At 34.5% G+C, this 21971-nt stretch overlaps 1 protein-coding gene across 8 annotated transcripts in view; it reads left to right on the top strand.

Moving 5' to 3' along the window:
- Positions 1-21971, top strand: part of LOC126889825 (ataxin-3-like) — a 157079-nt gene that overhangs the window by 123388 nt on the left and 11720 nt on the right. For 7 of the 8 annotated variants that reach the window (XM_050658504.1, XM_050658507.1, XM_050658509.1 and 4 more), the window contains one exon: positions 788-1183. In XM_050658504.1, the coding sequence (XP_050514461.1) occupies positions 788-1183 (396 nt within the window). The remainder of the gene's footprint in view (positions 1-787; positions 1184-21971) is intronic. The other variant, XM_050658508.1, reaches the window with a different exon arrangement.

Raw genomic sequence — 21971 nt, 5'->3', positions numbered from 1 at the left:
TCACAGTGTTCGTTTAAACAATTAAACAACGGTCTATATGTAAACAATAACTAAGGTATTATTGCTTCATCGTGACTAATCGATTGATCTGAATGTCCCGTCACTTCTCTGGTTCGTTTATATATACAATACTAAATAATAACATAGATAAGTTCAATAGCGGTCAATGCCGATCATATGTACATTAATATAAACTATATTATATTTTATTTCGTAGAAGTTCTGTTCAATGCTAAGGGTTAACGTACCATGTTACACTCGGCCTTTATTAAATCTATCGGTAGGTTGTCACTTCCAGCGGCTTTGTCATTTTTTAGTTGTTTCAGTATGTTTTGTATTTCTTCTTTCGTAATTATATCTGTGCTAATGTTTAACTCCTCTCTTACATTTTCTTCGTCTATATCTGGTGTTGCCTCGTGTTTCTAGTGTATTTCTTCGAAGTGTTTTTTCCATCTTTCCATCTATTTCATGTTCTGCTTTAATTATATTTCCTTATTTATCTTTGATTTGTTTATTACTTTTTAGTGATTTCCATGTCAAATTTAGGATGATGGTGGATTGTGTTCTCAGGTCGTTTTCTTGCGCAGCCTTTTTTGACATTTTTAACATATCATTTACGTAATTCCTTTTATCTTTTCTGGCTTGCTTTTTAACCACTATATTTTTTTTCTTTGTACATATTTTGTTTCTAGCGCGTTTCCTTCTTCGGTTGCTTTCTTGATGACACTTACTGATTTTTTAAGTTAAAATTGTATCAGCATGTAATAACAACATGTGTTTTTTTTAGAATGTGGCGAAGAAAGCGAAGAATATCACAAATTTCTTCAGCAGCCTTCAGGAAACATGGATGATAGTGGATACTTTTCTGTACAAGTAATTAGTAGTGCCCTTCAAGTATGGAATTTAGAATTAGTGCCTTACTCTAGTACAGACCAAAGACTCAATAGTGATCCAAGCAAAATGACAGCTTTCATATGTAACTTCAGAGATCATTGGTTTACTATACGAAAAATTAGTAATTATTGGTTTAATCTTAACTCTCTTCTCTCCAGACCAGAACCGATTTCTGATACTTATCTTGCTTTGTTTCTAGCCCAATTAAAGAATGATAGTTATTCTATATTTGCTGTACTTGGAGAACTGCCACAATGCACTGCCGAAGAAGCATTAAAAAATAAATCACGTAAGTAACTATGTGATAGTGATTATGAAATTTTCTTTATTTTTCTTAAGTTATTTATCGTATTAGAATGATGTTATGAAAGAATTGAAACAAATCTAATAAGATCCTTTGTGATACCTTAAAATCTGTCAAATCTCTAAGATCCCAATACTTGCTGCTAAGGGGGTAGGCGCAAAATCTTGGTCCAATGCTATTTAAATGCATTCATTTTTTTCGAATCCTGAGACAACTAATAAATATTTTTGAAAAATTTAAACCCAGAATGAAAGATTACATTATTACCGAGGACCAAAAGTCCCTTGGAATAAACAAAAGTTTCTTTTGAATGAAATATTTGAAATTAAAAACACACTAAATTTTCTCTTTTTGACTGACTAATTCTAAGCAACTTTGATTCTATACTTTTGGAGTTATTTGCGAGCGAATACGTTCTTTTTTCAACATAAAAGACCACATTTTTAGACTGTTTTTCGCAAATAACTCAAAAAGTAAATATTTTATAAAAAGAAACATTCTTAGCAAAAATTTAGACTGTAAAAAAGTGAAAAAAATTGTGTATGTATGAGGTCTCTAGACCTAGTAGAAGCAGAGTTATAGCTAATTAAAAATAGGTTCATATTCGTCAAATTCCAAATAGAATATTTCCAAAAATAACCAAAAAATGAAACATCTTTTGGGGAAAATTCATTACATCTTTTTTAAAGTGTTTTAAAAAAGCTTTATTTCTGTTTTTTTAAGTTTCTAGCATCAAATGTAAGCAAGTTACGCTCAAAATAAAGTTGGTGCCTTTTCATTTGGCAAAAAAATCGGGAAAATCACCCCCTAATTAGCATATTAAATTAATCATTGCCGCTTCTTAAGCTGCTTTACTTATGTTGTGTTTATATGATCTGTAAGTTTTAACGGTTCAAAGTGCTTACTTTTGAAAAAAATTGGTTTTAAAGTAAAATTTTTAATTTTGAAAAAAATGTTTTTTTCAATATAACTTAAAAATTATTAGTGATACCAAAAACCTCAGAGTAAAAAAAAAGTCGGCTTTGCTTTTCTGAATATTTCGGATTTTTTTTGTTTTTCTGTAAGACAAAAATTGTTTAAAATTTAGTGTTTCTAAATTTGCATACACTCGTGATTAGTGACTCGTTCAATCCCTTTCAACACAGCCCTTTCAAAAATAAAGACTTTGAACCGATTAAACTTACAGATCATATAAACAATACATACATGAGTAAAGCAACTTGTGAAGTGGTAACGATTAAGTTCATTTGAGATGCTAATTTGGGGGTGATTTTCCCGACTTTTTTATCAAAAAAAGGGACCAACTTTATTTTGAGCGTAACTTGCTTACTTTTGATGCTAGAATTTTTTTTACAAAATAAAAATAAATCTTTTTTTAAACACTTTAAAAAAGTTGAAATGAGTTTTCCCCAAAAAGTATTTAATTTTTTGGTTATTTCACGTTAAAATATTCGATTTGGAATTTGACGAATATGAACCTATTATTCATTAGCTATAACTCTGCTTTTACTAGGTCCAGAGACCTAATACATACACAATTTTTTTTACTATATTTTTGGTAAGAATGTTTTTTTTTTTGACAAAATACTTACTTTTTGAGTTATTTGCGAAAAACCATGATACTACGACAACCAGAGATAAAGCCACGTGCATGAATAAGCCTGTCTCTCTCTCTCTCTTCTACGCCTACGTCACTCACCGACAAACGCCAGGCCAAATGTTCGATTTTTAACTTGGGTTTGTTATTTTTATGCAGTTTGCGAAAGTTTTCGGAAAGCATAAAGCTATATTTTCGGGATAAAATTCTTAAATATAATTAGAAGTAGTCAGGCCCGGACTGGCCCACCAGCCCGTGGGCCGGTGCGCCTTTTGCCTTCGTTAGTATCTATCCATTAAAAAAATTAAACGCTGAATTTTTTTTTAACCTTTACACAAAGATTAGGCGGCTACCATTTCCCTAAAAATTGTTTCTACTTAATGAGGAAACAGATCGGAAACTGCTACAGAAACCTACCTAATGAAGCCAGTGAGTACTACAAAGTATAACTTGTACCAGGTATCAGATAATCAAATAGCACAGATACGACGCGGGGCGCCCTCGAAGATCATTTTTACGATTCGGGCGCCTTTCGTAGGTATCAATATCCGCTGTTTTTATTATAATACATAGCTTAGATTCGATGCGCGGCGTCCTCGAAGACAATTTTTTACGATTCGAGCGCCTTTCGTAGCTATCAATAATTTCCGCTGTTTCTGTTATAATAAATAGCTTAGATACGACTCTCGGCGCCCTTGAAGACCATTTTTAGATTCCTTTGCCTCTTGTAGGTATCAATATCCGCTGTTTATATTATAATAGGTAAATAGCTTAGATACGACGCGCGGCGCCCTCGAAGATAATTTTTACAATTCGGGCGCCTTTCGTAGGTTTCAATTTTCGCTGTTTCTGTTATAAAAATGGTATTCGAGGGAGCTGCGCGTCGCATCTAAGCCATTTAATTATCTGATACTTGATACAAACAGTGTTACATCCCACAATTGGCCTATAATAGACAGGTGTAGTTTTCTGCGCTCCATAACTCGTCGTCGTCACGGAAAACTCACTAAGTCCCCTTTTTCTGAATTTGAGTTAAGTGTCCTGATAGATTCACAACATCAATTTTCATAGTCTGGCAGAAATAACGAAGTCCTAGAAAGTACGTAGAGATGGTTGCCTAAGTCACTGAATATGCAAAGTCCAAAATTACCGTTTTGTTGTCAGTCAGACGCCACTAAATGTTCGTTTTCTCATATTTTCTATTTTGGACTTAGTGACTTTTGTCGCGACGACGACGAACTACATTATACACATTAGATTGTTGCGTCCCAGAATCCTAAATAATGAAGCCATTGGGTACAACAAAATACAACTTGTCAACTTGTATCAGGTATTAAATAATCAAATATAGCGTAGATGCGACACGCGGCGCCCTCAAAGACCAATTTTTCGATTCAGGCGCCTTTCGTGGGCATCAATATCCGCTCTTTCTATTATAATATAAGATTGTTACATCTCACAATTGGCCTAAAACATATGAGTGCAGTCTTCTGCGCTCCATAACTACATTATACATATAGGATTGTTGCACTCTAGAATCCTACATAATGAAGCTCGTTGGCGTAGTAGAAACGCAACTTTGTCAGAATGCGCAAAACGTGGCAATTTTAATGTTTGGTGTAAATGTTTCAGAAATTCGATAAGCCTCCTTTAAAAATAAGAGCTTGCCGATTTTGTAACATCTCATTAATCATTTACATCCCATTTATACTCCGGTCACTGAATTGAGGCAAAAAGTCGCCTCACTACTGGTCTCTCGTGCCTGATGGCATCCCTTGCCACATCTGTAGCGGGAGTCCGCTCTGTTTTCGCCCTTGCAGTCGGTTTTACCATGACCGAACTGTAGGCATCTGAAGCATCGCTGGACATGCAGTCTCTCTTTCGTATCTTGCACGAGTTATAGCCAACATGTTCTTTTCCCAGTGCTTTCTTGGCTGCGATGTGCGTCGGTCTGACTGTGGCGTTTGTGTTGCCTTCTCTATTTTCCCTTATAGAGACGAGTTTGATGTGTTAGATTTTTTGCTGCCGGTATACATCCGAACCTGTCTCAGGATTTCTTCCTTTTTGACATCACTGTTTATATCAAATATGTCCACCTGGTCCTGATAGCCCCGGACGTTCTCTACTACGTTTTCCTCCATGCGGGCCACGCTTATCTTTTTCAGGTGCTCGGCCTGTTCTTTTCATGCCACTTCGAGGTTTAAGTCCATGTACCTAATATTCTTAGCGCTTTTGACACCAATTTGACTTTTCCTCATGTCTGCACAGCGTTTGTTTAGCTTTAGCAACTCGGCGTAGGATTTTCCACCTCCCTTCACGATCACCTTCTGCGTCACCAAGTTCATATTCCTTCAGCGCGAGGTGGAGGTCCATACCCATAAAGGCGACTTCGAAGAGCTTCCTGAGGTTCCTACCTCTGTAGCCCCCCTATACTCTCAGAGACGTCTCTCTGGTCTCCAGTGTCTCCATGTCTTCCCTATAATATAATAATTTAGAAATAATTGCCAGTAGTCTCTTGTCCCCTTACATTTTCGTGACCCCTTTCTCTACAGGGATCATGAAAATAGTCTGACGGTTTCCCTGGTTCTCTTTTTCCTGACTCAACCTTGTAATTTTGATCATAGAATTAAGTTGGAGGTATCTCTCTTGGTCTGTGTGTACCTACTTCACATACTACCAGTTTGGGTTTTTCCTGATCAGGTCGTGGGACCTTTCCCCCTCACCTAGAAGTTCAGGTTCCAAAACCATTACTTAGTTGCCTGGAGGTTTATTTCCTCTTCCCGGTTTGGCGACCGTAAAGTAAAGTGATCGTCTTCCCATTCGAATTTATAATTTTTTCAAAGCCTCTTTCCCTTGAGTTCAGAACCGTTGCGATAATTTGTATCTTTCTTTCACTAAGTTATTCGGGAAAGAACTCTTCGAAGTCCATTTGTGTGGACACGCTTGCCGCCTCTTAGTCGTTCCTTCCTCATCGCTTTTCTCCACTGTTCTATTTCGGTTCTCAATGCTGCTGAGAGCGACTTCTCTGAAAGTGCCCTCCATGTCTTCGGTGGACAGTGGTTTTCGGTAGTTTAAGGACAGCAAGAGACGGTTCCCCAATAGGTAGACGATCAGTGGGAAGACCACGAAAACGATGGAACGACAACTTACTAGAGGCAGATTGAAAAAACAGACAGTCATGTCTATACAAAAAGAAGAAGATGTCTTTAATGACCCTTTTAAGGATTTTTACCTCATTCTTGATTTCGAGTTTCGTGTTCTTATGGTCGGACATTAGTTTTACTAAATTATTTGTAACTCTGGTAAGTTTATTCATTGCTCTTACCATAGCCGTTATGTCGGAGCTCTACTCCTTCTCTCTAGATCTTTTCTCCCCAAGAGAGGAGCTGCTTTGCAAGGTTGCCTCCGCTGGAAGATCTGTCTTGTTCAGGTCCCTATCCCTCACCGGAATTCTTCTAACAGATCCCCTTTTTCCGAAGTCTCCTTTCTATTTTCTTCTTCGCTGAGTACTTTCCCTTTGTTCCCATTACTACTGATGAACACCATATTATCATCTCATTCATAGCTTGTTCCAGCTTGCATCACCACCGGTGACTCGCTCCATTGTCCATTCGTTTTGTTTTATTTTTTCCTGCGTGATTAAATAATTATCCATATAGTTCCCATGAGTAGGGGCGGCGAATTATACTGTCCGGCGTGGCAGTGCGCACGCTAAGGCTTGAATTTCAAAGGTTTTCGTCAGTTCTCCAAGGGCTCCGATTGCGTCCGTCTGATCTAGGTCATTCACCACTCAGGCACGGATCGTCTGACACCATGCGGTTGCAAATATTTTATATAGGTTTACTCTTCTATTATATGGAGCGTTAGAGCGCTCTAAAGATTTGAAAAAATTCAAAAAGTGACTTATATTGAACACCAATCATGATTTATGTTTAATGTTTTTGAACCAGTAGATTCCTCTGTAGAAGCAGTTGAAAAATTACTCAAACTTTTCAAAAATTTGTTTTAAGTCTTTAGAGAGCACCAAAAAATGGAACGGAGTAAAAGGGATACTGATAAACTGAAGCTATATTTTTATGGCATCTTAATATAATTTACTATTGCCAATAAAAATAGTAAATTACTTTATGGATTTAAATTAAAATAAACTTGAAAAAATCACAAGTAATATTTATTTACTTTACATGCGTTAGGATATGAAAAAATAACAACATATAATTTAAATCAAGATTGCTTAGAAGGACTATTCTCAGTAATACGTGCGATTGGAGAAATCTTCCAGTAACTTCAGAAAATGAAAACCATCAAACAGATTTTGAAATGGAAGAGTTGTATCATGATGGACTAGAATTGGACTAGATTTAGCTGGTTTCATCTTTCATAGCTTTCAAGCTACGACATGAAGAGAATTTGGGCAGTTCTACAAATAGTAACACTTCTTTCTCGTGGGTAAATCATATCTCAGAAGGGGGTTTGGTGAAGCCTTTAGGAATATTACTTACGAACTGTCGTGAACTAGAAAATATTTTTTGTCAATTCAATGGGGACACTATTAAAGTTGGCATCAAAAATTATCAAAAATCTTTATTGGAAAGATTAGTTCATGTTAAAATATCTGGTGATGTGAACAAACTACTTTTTAGATGTCGGATGTATTTTCGAATGCGAGTTTTGAACCAAAAGTTGAAAGAAAAGTCTAAAATACAAAAAAAATTGCAAAAATCGTTTTAGTAAAATGACTCAAATGTAATATTGTTTTTGTTTTGTTTTTTGTTGTTTTTTTTTTGTTTTTTGTTGTTTTTTTTTTGTTTTGTTCTTTTTTGGGGCCGAGGGATGTGCTCTTTTTCTAGTCGGCGTAAAGCTGAGCGGGAAAAGAACTAATCTCAGGGGATGAGTTTTGCTTGGAGAGTCTTAGGACTTTGCACCTCCTTAAACCATCCCAAGACCGCTGGGTACTCCCAACATTGATTGGGGGTGTGTAATCTTTGATTGCACCCTTCTCGTGGTGGCCCTGTTGAAACTAAACTTAGCGGATCTAGACTACATAGATAGTCAATAAACAATCCCTGCGGTAATATGCAGATAGATAAGGTTATATCTGGAGAATAGGATAGTAATATCACCTCCAGCTAAAGCAACCATCAAAGCAAGAGTAGGTGGAGGCTGTCCACAAGGAGGAGTTATGTCACCTCTACTTTGAGCAATCTTGGTAGATGATCTCAAAAATCTCTCCACAGAAGACTTTTTTGTCTAGGATAAACTGACGATATATATCAATCGTCATCAGGGGCAGGTTTGCCCAGCTGGTGTCTGGGAGAATGTAAGCAGCCCCAAATATAGTTGACGACCGGTGTAAATAAGAGAGACTGATAGTCAATGCTCAGAAAACAAATCGCCAACTGCACCCAAAGGACAGCACTAGAAGGTTTAAAACTACCGGTGCTGGGAGGAACAGAAATTTCATTTGCCAAAAAAACAAAATACCTTGGGGTTTACACTGATCATAGGCTGAAATGGAATACTCACATCCTGAAAACCACACAGAAAGCTACTATGTCCTTGGGCAAATGTAGAAGAATGTGTGGTGAGAATTGGGGCTTATTGGACCTTTTAAAAAGGGCCAGACTAAAAAATGTAATCTAGAATTAGAGGACCACAATAGATCTGAAAAGGTAGCAGTGGAATAGGCTAAACGGCCACCTCTTTAAATCCATCTAAATCTATCTACTTAATTTTGTTTTTGTAATTTTATTACTTTTTTGAAACTTTAGTTTTTTTATTATTTATTAATAAACCATCTTTTATTTGACGCGGTTTATTTAAAGTTTTCTGCATGTCAAGAAACCTCTTAAAATTTTGCAGTGAAAAAACTATTACGTTTTTTAGTACAGTATGTAGCTACATAATATATTGTATTATTTTACTGGTATGATTATAATAATTCATCAAAGTATAAATTAAACAGTGTAACAGAACAGACGAACGGCAATTTCAGTTATTTAATAACACGAGAATGTATAAAACCGTATAAAACTCTATGCTTTCCCATAAGTCTCCGTACAAGTTTGTCGGGCGCTGACGTCATGCGCGCACCGGTTAAAAGTTGTTCTCGAAGTGGCGTTATCTCTGGTTGTCGTAGTATCATGGCGAAAAACCGTCTAAAAACGTGGTTCTTTTGTTGAATAATGAACATATTCACTCGCAAATAACTCGAAAAGTATTGACTTGGTGAAAAAATTATATAGAACAAAAGTTGCTTAAAATAAGTCAGTTTATCCACTTCCGGGTTTATTTTGGACATACATTTTTTGTATGTCCCCTGAGGCACCCTCAGAGCAAAAGCACACATCGGCACAATATCACTTTTTTCTTTGACTTGTTAGCTATGTGTATGCCAAATTTCATGTCAATCCAAGCGGTTCTTTAAAATTTAGAAGTTTTGCAATATGTTACCGTCAGCGAACGGACTTTCATTCTGCGTTTAAATTATTCAAAAATACTTATTAGTTTTCTCAGGATTCGAAAAAATGAATGCATTTAAATAGCATTGGACCAAGATTTTGCGCCTATCCCCTTAACTAGTTTGTAAGTACATAATAATATTCCGAAGTACAAAAAACTCAAAGAAGTACCACAATGTTTGTGGTACTTGTATATACAAACTTTGTGGTACTTCTTCGAGTTTTTTGTACTTTGTTACCTCGAGACCACATTTGTGAAATATGGATACTTCTCTTCATGTTTAATAATATTCCTTTTAACAAATGACAACAATAAGCAATCATAGTAACAAATTGTACTACTTGTTGTTGAAATAATTTTATATATCACCTAATAATGTGGTCCGTCATGAGGATCTTTTGTGGTTCTCTAACAATAGATTACATTGTCTAGCCTGATCCTTTATAAAAGGTCTAATCCATAACTGGAACCTTCCATATAGCCAGGGCTGCTTTATTCATTAGGCAATATAGGCAGCTGCCTAGGGCGGCAAAAATACTGTACAAAAAAATATTTGTATATAAAAATTAAAATCGAATAACAAGTATGTATGTTCATCTATCAATGAAATAGAAGTGGGCCTTCATAACAAAAATAAAACAAACATAGCATTCTGTTATCTTAACACTATTTATTCAAAAAGAACGGAAGTCATAAATTTAGTGATTGTTAGGCCGCCGGCAGCTGAGCAAAGGCGGTGGGCCATTGAACACATCAATATTGCACATTTCGCAGAAACTAAAGATTTGACTTGTCTACAGTAGGACATCGAGTTAGAGTTGGGATTTTCAAACTATATTATTACAAGTAGATAAGATTCGTGCGTCGCTCATATATATTCCAGGGAAATAAGCAAAAAATAGACCATGTTCGGGACACTGAAATATCGAGGTAGCTGATTACTTTTTTAGTTATTGTTGACTGTTAACCTATAGGATGAAAACCTAGAGTTCGCGTCCGTTTTTTAATTATTAACAATTTAGTGCAATTAACGCGATTTTTTCCATTTTTTGCACTTAATTAAAAAGCTAAATAGTTGACATAAAATTACAAAACTTATTTTTTTAGAACATTGAAAAACCTTTTTACTCAATGGATTTTGACCTTTCTTCTTTTAATTTGTATGTACTTTTGTGTACATTACAAATATGGAATTTGTCTCGACATTCATTAATTATAAACAGTCTAATTTTTTTAAACAATTTTTGAAAAAATAATTTTTTCTCAAAAATCCATTTTTTGTAATCATACTATGTATCATTAATAGAAAAAGTTAAGGTATACTTTAATAAATAAATTATGTTCAATAAATAATTATTTAATAAAAATAATTTATTTATTAAAATATACTTTAACTTTTTCTGTGATCATTAATGATATGATTAAAAAATTAGATTTTTGGAAAAAAATATTTTTTCAGGGAATGTTTAAACAAATTATACCCTTTATTAATTAATACATTCGTAATAAAATTGAATATTTGTAATGTATGTAGAAATTACATATAGTCCAGAAAGCCACTGCGCATCCGCTAGGAAAAATATTCTAATTCGGATTTTTTGTACAATCTTACTCAAAAAGGACTCCTTTTAACAAATTTGCATGTTGCCAGGACCAAAAGGTGGTCAAACATTTTTTAAACGTTTTTTTTTTGTTCTTATCCTAAAATTATTTTTTTTTACATGGAAAAAAGTTTTTTTTAGGTTTTTTGGATCATTCCAAACAGAAAAGGTCTTTGGTGACTTTTCTCTAAAAATGATAGTTTTTGACATATCTAATTAGCCTTCTTCGGTCCATCTTTGGACATAGGCCTCCCCAATCCTTTTCTATTCTTCTCTGTCTGTCGCTACAGTTATCCACCTAGAGCCAACGTGCTTCTTGACATCATCTGCCCATCTCATTTGTGGTCTTCCTCTGCTTCGTTTATATTGCCACGGTCTCCAATTTATGAGAATTTTGTTCCATCGGTCTTCCTTTTGTCTTATAGTGTGTCCGGCAAATCTCCATTTCAACTTTGCAACTTCTTGTCTAACATCCCTAACTTTGGTTTTCTCTCTTATCCACTCGTTTCTCTTTTTATCTAATAGTTTTATGTGCAACATTTGCCTTTCCATTGCTCTTTGCGTCTTTATGATCTTGTCCATGTTTGCTTTTGTAAACGTCCACGTTTGTGAACCATAAGTGAGAACAGGGAGTACGCATTGATTGTATACCTTGGTCTTAAGATGTTGTGGATATCTTTTGTTTTTAAGGATGTAGCTTAGTTTTCCAAATGCCGCCCATGCCAGTCTAACTCGTCTTTTGATCTCTGCTGTTTGGTTTTCCTTGTTAAGTTTTGTAATTTGACCCAGATATATATAATCGTGAACTTGTTCTATTTCATCTTGTCCGATCCTCATTGTGATGTCCTCATCTGTATTTGTTATGATTTTGGTCTTGCTGTAATTCATATTAAGGCCTATCTTCCCGGCTTCTATGTCCAGTTCTTTCATCATTTCAAACAATTCTTCTTTTTTATCGGTTATCAATACGATGTCATCGGCGTACCTTAGATGGTTCAAGCGTTGTCCACAAATTTTTATACCTTTTTCTTCCCATTCTAATCTTTTAAAGATATCTTCCAGAACCTGATTGAAAAGTTTCGGTGATATTGTGTCACCCTGTCTTACGCCTCTATTTATTTGAATTGATTGTGTTCCTTCGTATACTTTAATTGTTGTTGTGGCATCTTTATATATATATTGGCTATTAGGTCTGTATATCTGTGGTCAATTCTGCTGTTAATCAAAGAACTTTTCACTGCCCAATGTTCGACACTGTCAAAAGCCTTTTCGAAATCTATGAACGCTACATATAGAGGGATGTTGTATTCATTTGCTCGTTCTATAAGGATTTTCATACTTAATAAATGATCACTTGTGCTAAATCCCTTTCTAAAACCAGCTTGTTCTTTCGATTGGTATCCGTCGAATTTTGTCGTCAATCTGTTGGTTAAAATTTTTGTTAGGAGTTTATACATTATATTGAGGAGTGTTATAGGACGGTAGTTTTTTATATCTGCTTTGTCCCCTTTCTTGTGTAAGATAATGGTTACGGATTCCTTCCAGTTGTTTGGGATTCTTTTTTCTTTTAATATTTTGTTAAAAAGGGAATAGAGAGTATCAATTACAACTTTTCCACCATATTTCAGCATCTCTGTAGTTATTCCATCTTTTCCAGGCGATTTGTTGTTTTTCATTTCTTTCAATGCCTTCTTTATTTCTGATTTGCTTATTTCTGGCTGTAATTCTGAATTGACATTTTTTATTTTCGACTTAAGTTGGGTTTTTATTTCTTCTGATGGTTCCTTTTTTGTTTTATATAACTCTGAGTAGAAATGTTGGATTATATTTATGATGTCGTCTTTAATGTTTGTTTCTACTCCGTTTACGTCTTTTATTTTGTTTATTTCAAATCTGCCGAGTTTCGGTCTTAAGCATTTCATATTCTTGTTGTTCTGTATTACTTCTTCTATTTTTATTTCTTGTTCTTTTCTCTTAGTTTCTTTTATCATTTTGCTTATTGTCTTATTGATTTCTACATATTCTATAGATTTCCTTTTGCCTTCTTCGACAAGCTTTCTTCTTTTATCCATAAGCTTCTTTGTTTCTTCTGATACATAGTTGTCCTTTTTAACATCCTTTTTTGCTATTTCTTTTCCTGATGTAACCATCGTTGCTGTAAGTATGTTGTTTATTTCGTCTATATCTTTATCATCACTGTCTAATTTTTCGGTGAATTGTTCTTTTAACAGGTCTTTGTATTTCTCTTTATATTGCCCTAGTTTGTTTCTATCTACTATATCCGAGTTTCTTATTATTTTTCTTTTCATCTCATAGTTACCGTCGATATTAATTTTTGCTCTGACCATCCTGTGATCGCTACCTGTTGTGAATTTGTTAAGAACTGTTACATCTTTAATGATATATCGTTCCGTGGACAGTATGTAGTCGATCTCATTTTTTGTGGACCCATTAGGGCTGATCCATGTCCATTTTCTTTGAGACTTTTTTTTGTAGAAGGAGTTCATTGCGTATAGACGCTTTTCTTCTAGGTAGTTCATCAAAGTAGCACCTCTATCATTTCTCTGGCCGTATCCGAAATTTCCTATTTTAGTTTCTTCTTTGTTTAGTTTCTTACCCAGTTTAGCATTGAAATCTCCTATTACTAGTGTGAGACGATTTTTATGTTCTTCCATAGCCTTTGAAATATCTTCATAAAATAGTTCGATATCTTCGTCATCATAAGCTGTCGTGGGGGCATATACCTGGATAATTTTAATTGTTGTTCTTCTTATTTTGAGTATGACATAGGCGACACGATCTGATATACCTTTGATTATTTGAACATGCTTACTTATGGTTTTATTTATTATAAATCCTACTCCTATTTGACATATAAGCGATTAAAAATTGATAAATTGCGAAATCGGCCATTTTTAACCCTCAAAAACTATGTGAAAAACTGAAAATTTGAATGTTGCCAAGGTAGGTAGATATTCTTTGAACATCGATTGATGAAATCCCGAAGAGTTTTTTACAATACAATATTCAAAACTCCTTTGTTTTTTAATTGCTAATCAAGTGTGCGCGACACTATTTTCCACCGACAGTATGGTGCAAATGAAAGGAATAAATTCGTTATTTCGTAAACCGGCGACTTTAAGAAAAAATCCCGAAACAGGTCGATTTTTATTTTTAAGTTATGATATTGTGGCATATATGGTATACTAGTGACGTCATCCATCTGGACGTGATGACGTAATCGATGATTTTTTGAATAGGGGTCGTGTGGTAGCTCATTTGAAAGATTCTTCAATTCTCTATTCAGTAATGTAAACATTTACATAATTATTTATACAGGGTGTCCAAAAAATTTTATTAAATTAAATTATTTGACAAAAAAAGAAGTAGAAGGACACCCTGTATACATAATTATGTAAATGTTTACATTACTGAATAGAGAATTGAAGAACCTTTCAAATGAGCTACCACACGACCCCTATTCTTATTTAAAAAAATCATCGATTACGTCATCACGCCCAGACGGATGACGTCATTAATATACCATATATGCCACAATATCATAACTTAAAAATAAAAATCGACCTGTTTCGGGATTTTTCCTTAAAGTCGCCAGTTTACGAAATAACGAATTTATTCCTTTCATTTGCACCATACTGTCGGTGGAAAATAGTGTCGCGCACGCTTGATTAGCAATTAAAAAACAAAGGAATTTTGAATATTGTATTGCAAAAAACTCTTCGGGATTTCATCAATCGATGTTTAAAGAATATCTACCTACCTTGGCAACATTCAAATTTTCAGTTTTTCACATAGTTTTTGAGGGTTAAACATGGCCGATTTCGCAATTTTTCAATTTTTAATCGCTTATATGTCAAAAACTATCATTTTTAGAGAAAAGTCGCTAAACACCTTTTCTGTTTGGAATGATCCAAAAAACCTAAAAAAACTTTTTTCCATGCAAAAATAATAATTTTAGGAAAAAAACAAAAAAAAAAACGTTTAAAAAATTTTTGACCACCTTTTGGTCCTGGCAACATGCAAATTTGTTAAAAGGAGTCCTTTTTGAGTAAGATTGTGCAAAAAATCCGAATTAGAATATTTTTCCTAGCGGATGCGCAGTGGCTTTCTGGACTAATAAAAATTTAAAAAATATTACATACAAATTAAATAATTGTTAATAATTTAAAAAAACGGACGTTAACTCTAGACAGGAAACGGGTAGGTTTTCTTCCTAATAGGTCTACAATAACTAAAAAAGTAGTCAGTTACTTGAATATTTCAGTGATTATGAAAATTGTGTCACATCGTGAATCAGCTTCAGTGAAATAACAGTTAAAGAATAACGGCTACTGTATTTAATAACAGGCTTAAAAGATATTAAATGTTAATAAAAATTTTTTTTGAACTCTTATACAGTATGTCTGGGTAACTTGGAACCTATTGAAAACTTTTTATTATCAACTTTACGAAAAAAAGCTATTCTTTATTAGAAGCTCTGCATCGTATAGAATCTAAGATGCAAGCATCAGATATCACATTTTATTAATTTTATACCTTTATATTTCACAAGTACCTTTATATTTCACAAGTACCTTTATATTTCACAATATCGAAAATTGTTATTGAAAAGTTATTTGGAATTAAAAACCATGTTTCAATATACAATTGCATTTCGTCCTGTCGCCCGGGAAGGGGGGTTAGTTAATTTTTTTATTGTTAAATAAAGCTATAAACACATAGTGCTTGAGTAATGTTTTCAATGCATCTCTCATTTAAAATCGAAATCGAACGAGTAGGCGCGCCTAGCGCCTACAAACAGGCAATTTCTACATATCATACATTTAAACCCCCTGCATTGGGTACAGGTCAAAACGCTCAAACGTACTTATAATATTAATATGTAACATTACGCCTGATGTAAAATAAATAATATTTTTAACACATTTCCAAACATTATTTGAAGAAACAAACATTCTTATTTAAATTAAAAATTCTGCTTGCATTTTTTTTTTCGCAAAAATGGTACATGTTTGAAGGGCGGCTACTAGAGAATTGCCTAGGGCGTCATTTGACCTAAACGCAGCCCTGCATAGCACTTTGCCGATCTAATGCAAAGAACCGCACTTTTGCCAGGCTGTCACACTGACACAAAATGTGCGCTGCTGTTTGTTCCTCTAGGTCACATAATCTACATAGATCATCATCTGCCAATCCCATTAGCTTCAACTGCCTATTCAGCTTACAATGCCTTATTAATAGACTACTATGGCTTTGACTATTTTCACGTTTTTGCTTATTAGGTGTGCTGTAAATGTTGGCTAATGTTCTATAGTAAATTTTTTCCTCTGTCTTTGTCCTCGTGAATTTCTTTATCATTCGAGAGGTTTGTCAGCTATAAAATAATTTACCTAAACAAAACACTATGTTTTCTTATGGCTAATTTAGTAACTGTCGATGTTCTGCAGAGCTATAATAACGACATCTCTCATGACAAAACCCAATCATTAGTAGCCGATTCCTGTAACAAAATAAAAAATTAATGAAATAATTTATAAGTTACACCTAACAATTAATTTGTTAAGGACCCAACAGGTCTTCAAATCGTTTCTGCGCCTATCAAGATTTAAGTCAAATTTCAGCAAATATTACTGAAGATAAATCAGAAGGATGAGTTTCTCAAATACCGCTTCCCATATCAAGAGTAATCCCTGTTCAATTGGTTTATTTGATATCAGTCGATCTAACAATAAGAATAATAATTAACTTTTATAAACACACATTCTTGCAGTGACGCAATTGCAATTTAGAGTATTGTGCGGGATACCCTCTCCAAAGGGTATTTCCCTCCCTCGTTAAAAGTAAGCCTACCATTTTGTTCTTATTCCGTTCAGTGTGGGCAGTTCAGTGTAGCATATTCCGGGAGAAAGACGGTGCATTCTTCTCACCAATGGTCGGTTATCCTGAAGTTCCTTTAAATTAGAATTCTTGCACAGTTTAGATAGTTGTTTCTTGAACGAAGCCTACGCATGTCTCTGTTGGTGATACCAACGTGGGAGTGGAGCATATTATCGGCGTTAATTTTTCTATACTCCCTGAATAGGACATATTCTAGGCGGGCGTCTGACGGGGCCATGTGTTCCAGTGCAGGTAGCCAGTACATTGGCTTGGCCTTAATTGAGTTTGATACAATACACCAAGACTGGTTTAATTGTGCCTCAACATACAGGGTGGGGCATTAGTGTGACAAAGTCCAATTACTCGTTTGTCGTAAGAGATATGAAAAAAAGTTATTCACATAAAAGTTGGGGAACGGATAGGACTATAATTTAAAAATATTTTCAGATATACAGAGTCACCCGTATTGACAGAGTGATACAAACTTATGTTTTTTTTAATGGAACGCCCTGTATATTTTTACAGTTTTGGATTCTCCTCGACGTCTTCTTTCTCAAAATATAGGATTTTGTAATATTATACGAGGTAGTTTAAAAGATAATTACGTTTTATTGTTAATTTCGTAGCAACATTCACACCCTGTAGAATTGTGCTGATTTGACATCAAAGTTTCTGTTTATGGTCAAGCGATTTTTAATCTAGTCTACTGTTGTTAAACACTTATAATATAGCGGAAAGATTAATATTAATATACAGGGTTGGTCAAAACTCGGAATGAGCATTTTCTGAGTTTTCTTAAATGGAACACCCTGTATTTTAGTATTCTAATGAAATGATATTTCATGGTACTTTTTTATTTCTTAAGCATTCCCTATACCTAAGTGCTTTAATTTTTGAGTTATTCGTGATTCTTTAATCCAAACAATAATTGCAACAAAAATTACGTGAAATTTTATTAGGTGGCTGTGCAAATATCCAATCGAAAATAATTTTTCGAAAAAAGTAGATATTAACCTAGACTGATCCTCAATTTTTTAGTTTTGAATGAGAAATCCAAATACCTACGTAGTTAAGATTGTTGGTGCGTAAAATATAAATAAAATTATACAAGATTCTACCTAGCTGGCTATGACAATAAATGTGCTAAAACATTTGACATTATACTATCTTTATAGTTCCAGTTGCTTTGTTACCATTACTAATATGAATTTTTCTAATGAGTAACTGATCAAAATAATTTTTGTACTAGGAGAGTATAAAAAAATGTGCTACTACCAATAAGAATTTTTCATCAGCAATTCCCTGATAGACGAAAACCAAGAAGAGAAACTTTTGAAAGTACACTAAAACGATTTCAACAGTCTAGGTCTAGATAGTTAGAATATAAGAACGTTCTTCCTAATATGCAGATCCTCAGTTACACTATGGATTGCATTTAATTCATTTTATTCATTTACAATCGTTTTTATTCGATCATATTTCTGGTAATTTAAATATCCAGTCCGTTGAAACCGTTTTAGTAATATTTCAAGAGATTCTCTGCTTGGGTTTCGTTTATCAGGGAATTGTTGATGAAAAATTCTTATTGTTAGTAGTACATTTTTGGTATACTCTCCTAGCACAAAAAACATTTTAATCAATTACTCATCAGTTAATCATTAAAAAAATTAATATTAGTAATGATAACGAAGCAACTGGAACTATAAAAATAGTATAATGTCTAATGTTTTAGCAAATTTATTGTCATAGCCAACTAGGTAGAATCTTGTATGTTTTTATTCATATTTTACGCACCAACAATTTTAACTACGTAGGTATTTGGATATCTCATCCAATATTAATAAATTAAGGATCAGTCTAGATTAATAACTACTTTTTTTTGAAAAATTATTTTTGATTGAATATTTGCACAGCCACCTAATAAAATTTCACGTAATTTTTTTTGCAATTAATGTTTGGCTTAAAGAATCACGAATAACTCAAAAATTAAAGCACTTAGGTATAGAGAATGCTTAAGAAATAAGAAAGTACCATGAAATATCATTTCATTAGAATACTAAAATACAGGGTGTTCCATTTAAGAAAACTCAGAAAATACTCATTCCGAGTTTTGACCAACCCTGTATATTAATATTATACTTTTCGCTCTATTATTAATGTTTAACAATAGTAGACTATATTAAAAATCGTTTGACCATAAATAGAAACTTTGATGTGAAATCACTACAATTCTACAGGGTGTGAATATTGCTACGAAATTAACAATAAAACGTAATTATCTTTTAAACTACCTCGTATAATATTACAAAGCTTTATATTTTGAGAAAGAAGACATCGAGGAGAATCCAAAAATGTAAAAATATACAGGGTGTTCTATTTAAAAAAACATAAGTTTGTGTCACCCTGTTAATATGGGTGACCCTGTATATCTGAAAATATTTTTAAATTATGGCCCTATCTGTGCCCCAACTTTTATGTAAATAACTTTTTTTTGTATCTCTTACGACAAGCGAGTAATTGGACTTTGTCACACTAATGCCCCACCCTGTATTAGGTGTACTCTGCAATCGATGTTACTCAAGTCCCAGTGCTGTCGATCTAAGTGTAGTCTCTGTGGAACCCCATTTGAACCGCAAAATTTTTGCAGAATATTATTTCGTGTTCTGTATTTTTTTGTTCGTCTTCGTCAGATATTCTTTCAAGTTTAATGTTCTATAAGTGTCACACCTAGATAATTTGGGTGTTTAGTTTGTCTAGGGAGTTTGTCTTTAAAGTTGATTTTTAATTGGCCGTTGGCTAGTCTGCTGTTTAAATGAAAGCACGATACTTCCGTCTTGGCGGCATTGGGCTGCAATCTCCAGTGGTGGAAATATCTTCCGAGGGTAACCAGGCCGTTTAATATTTGCTCAGTATTCTCCAATTCTTTATAGCTCGTAGCAAGCGCACAGTCGTCTGCGTATCCGAACTTCTTTGATTTAGCTTCGGACATGTCTAAATCTTAGGGGGCCAGCAACGATCCTTGCAAAAGGCCATTATTTGGTTTTATTCGGGTACTAGTCTTATAACCCATAATTACTTGGAAACATCTGTTACATAGCATACATAGCATTAATGCCATCAGTGACCTTTCTGCATGGTTTTGGTGTTAATATTTTTCGCAGCAGTGACCGGGCTTGTCTACTCGAGTTATTAAAATCGAGATTTTCAACTGTCTTAGTCCATTTCTGGCGCTTAGCGTTATCAATGCTGTGGTGTAATTCGTCTTCAATGTCCTGTTTTCCGTCTTCACATAATTTTTCTACAGTTTTTCGTTCCCCTCAGACCATCAAGAATAATACACTCTTTGCGGTACCCTCTAGGGATTGCTATTTTTTTCTGCAGTCAGTATTGTTCCTGTAAATCTCTCGTAGTAAGTGTTTTGGTGGGATCCAGCCTAAGCATTTATCAAGATTACTAGGGACAGCAGGTATTACAGTGATTGTCGGTATAAGCAATCCTCCACTTATCGACCAACAGCTTCGGGTGGAAGAGTCGGTAAGTGGAAGGGCACCTTCTTGTCCTAGAAATGGAAAATTATTTCTAAAGGCGGACGAACCAGAAATTGTCAACGGCTTGTAGGTGCATAAGCCAACGGGAATCTAGTGCATTAAAGCATCCCTAGTTAATCATCACGACTAACAAAAACATAACCAAAAACTCTGAAAACAAGATCCGACAGGGGGGGAAATCACAAGATTGCAACGCCCCCGCGGACTTCAACATGCGAAAATCTTGCAAAGTAGCGACTTGGAATATTAAAAGTCTACATAAAGCTGAAAAGGTACATAATGCCTTTAAGGAAATGGAAAGACTGAAGACATATATTTTAGGAATCAGCCATGTCCAATGGCCCGACTCAGGAAAGATGAAAATCAACAATAAAACAATATATTATTCAGGAAGTCAAGACGGCTCAGACATAATATGGTGTCGGGATAATACTAAACAAAAACATTGATGAAGCTTCAGTAAATTTCACTCCATACTCCACAATAATTATACTCTTAGAATTAAACCAGAACAAACCCAAAATAAACATCGTACAGGTTTATGCTCCAACTGCGGACCAACCAGAGAGCGATATTGAAACTTTCTACGAAGACCTAGACACAATTTTAAAATCCATTAAAACGCAGTATGTTACAATTATAATGAGAGATTTTAACGCAAAGGTTGGGGAAGAAAAAGCAGAAGAATGTACAGGAGGATACGGCCTGGTCAATAGAAACAAAAAAGGTGAAAATGATTATAAAAAATGACAAATACATGATAATAACTAAGAAAACAAATATACAAACAAACATACATTTGGAATATGCACCGATAGAAAGGGTTGATAAATACAAATACCTAGGAATCTGTATTTCAGACAATACAATCAAGCAATAATGGCCTGGCTTGATTTGTCAGCAACTCATAATGGTGTTAAGCGTATAGAGCTCAAAGTACATTCCAATGGGGGGGGGTATAACCCCAAACCCCCCCCTTGGTTAAGCCTATGGCCAAACAACAGAAATAAGGACAGGATCGAAATGCATTTGTAAAAATGAAAACAATTATCTGAGAATAAGAACTGAGAGCAAGAGCTCTGAGATGCTACAGGTCTGAGGTGCTTTAGATACTACAATATGGACTTGAAAGCTGGGCATTGAAGCAAGAACACATAAATAAGCTACAATCATTTGAAATGTGGTGTTACAGGGGGATGCTTAGAATAGCATGGCCATAGAAGAAAATAAACACGGATGTATTGCGAGTAATGGCCAAAGAATACGAAATAAACACAATAAAAATAAGAAAGGTACAATCCTTCGGCTACTGGCAAGTCAATCGCCACGTATTTCGTAGCTCCGAACAAATCGTTTGATTTTGTATAATATACTAATTATTAATTCATTAGACATAAACTATCCTATTAAGTGCAATAAACTCTACAAAAAGTGCTAATTAGTTAGTGTAAAATTTGCAATCTAAAGTGCCTTTTGGAACAGTTTTTGTGAGTACATTTTATCATATTCGTAAACCTTATCAGCATATTCACAGTAAAAACTTTACAATGCCTACGTCACCTAATTGTGGGAATTGTTTAAAACCGATACCTGCCAACGATCGAAAACTCCAGTGCGATCAAGGTTGCCAGGTCTGGTGAAAATTCACCAGATTTGGTGATTTTGTA

The sequence above is a fragment of the Diabrotica virgifera genome, chromosome 8 (assembly GCF_917563875.1).
Source record: "Diabrotica virgifera virgifera chromosome 8, PGI_DIABVI_V3a".
In the NCBI taxonomy this organism is placed as follows: Eukaryota; Metazoa; Arthropoda; class Insecta; order Coleoptera; family Chrysomelidae; genus Diabrotica; species Diabrotica virgifera.
The sequence above is the reverse complement of the archived record's forward strand: the minus strand, read 5'-3'. Positions and strand labels throughout refer to the sequence as shown.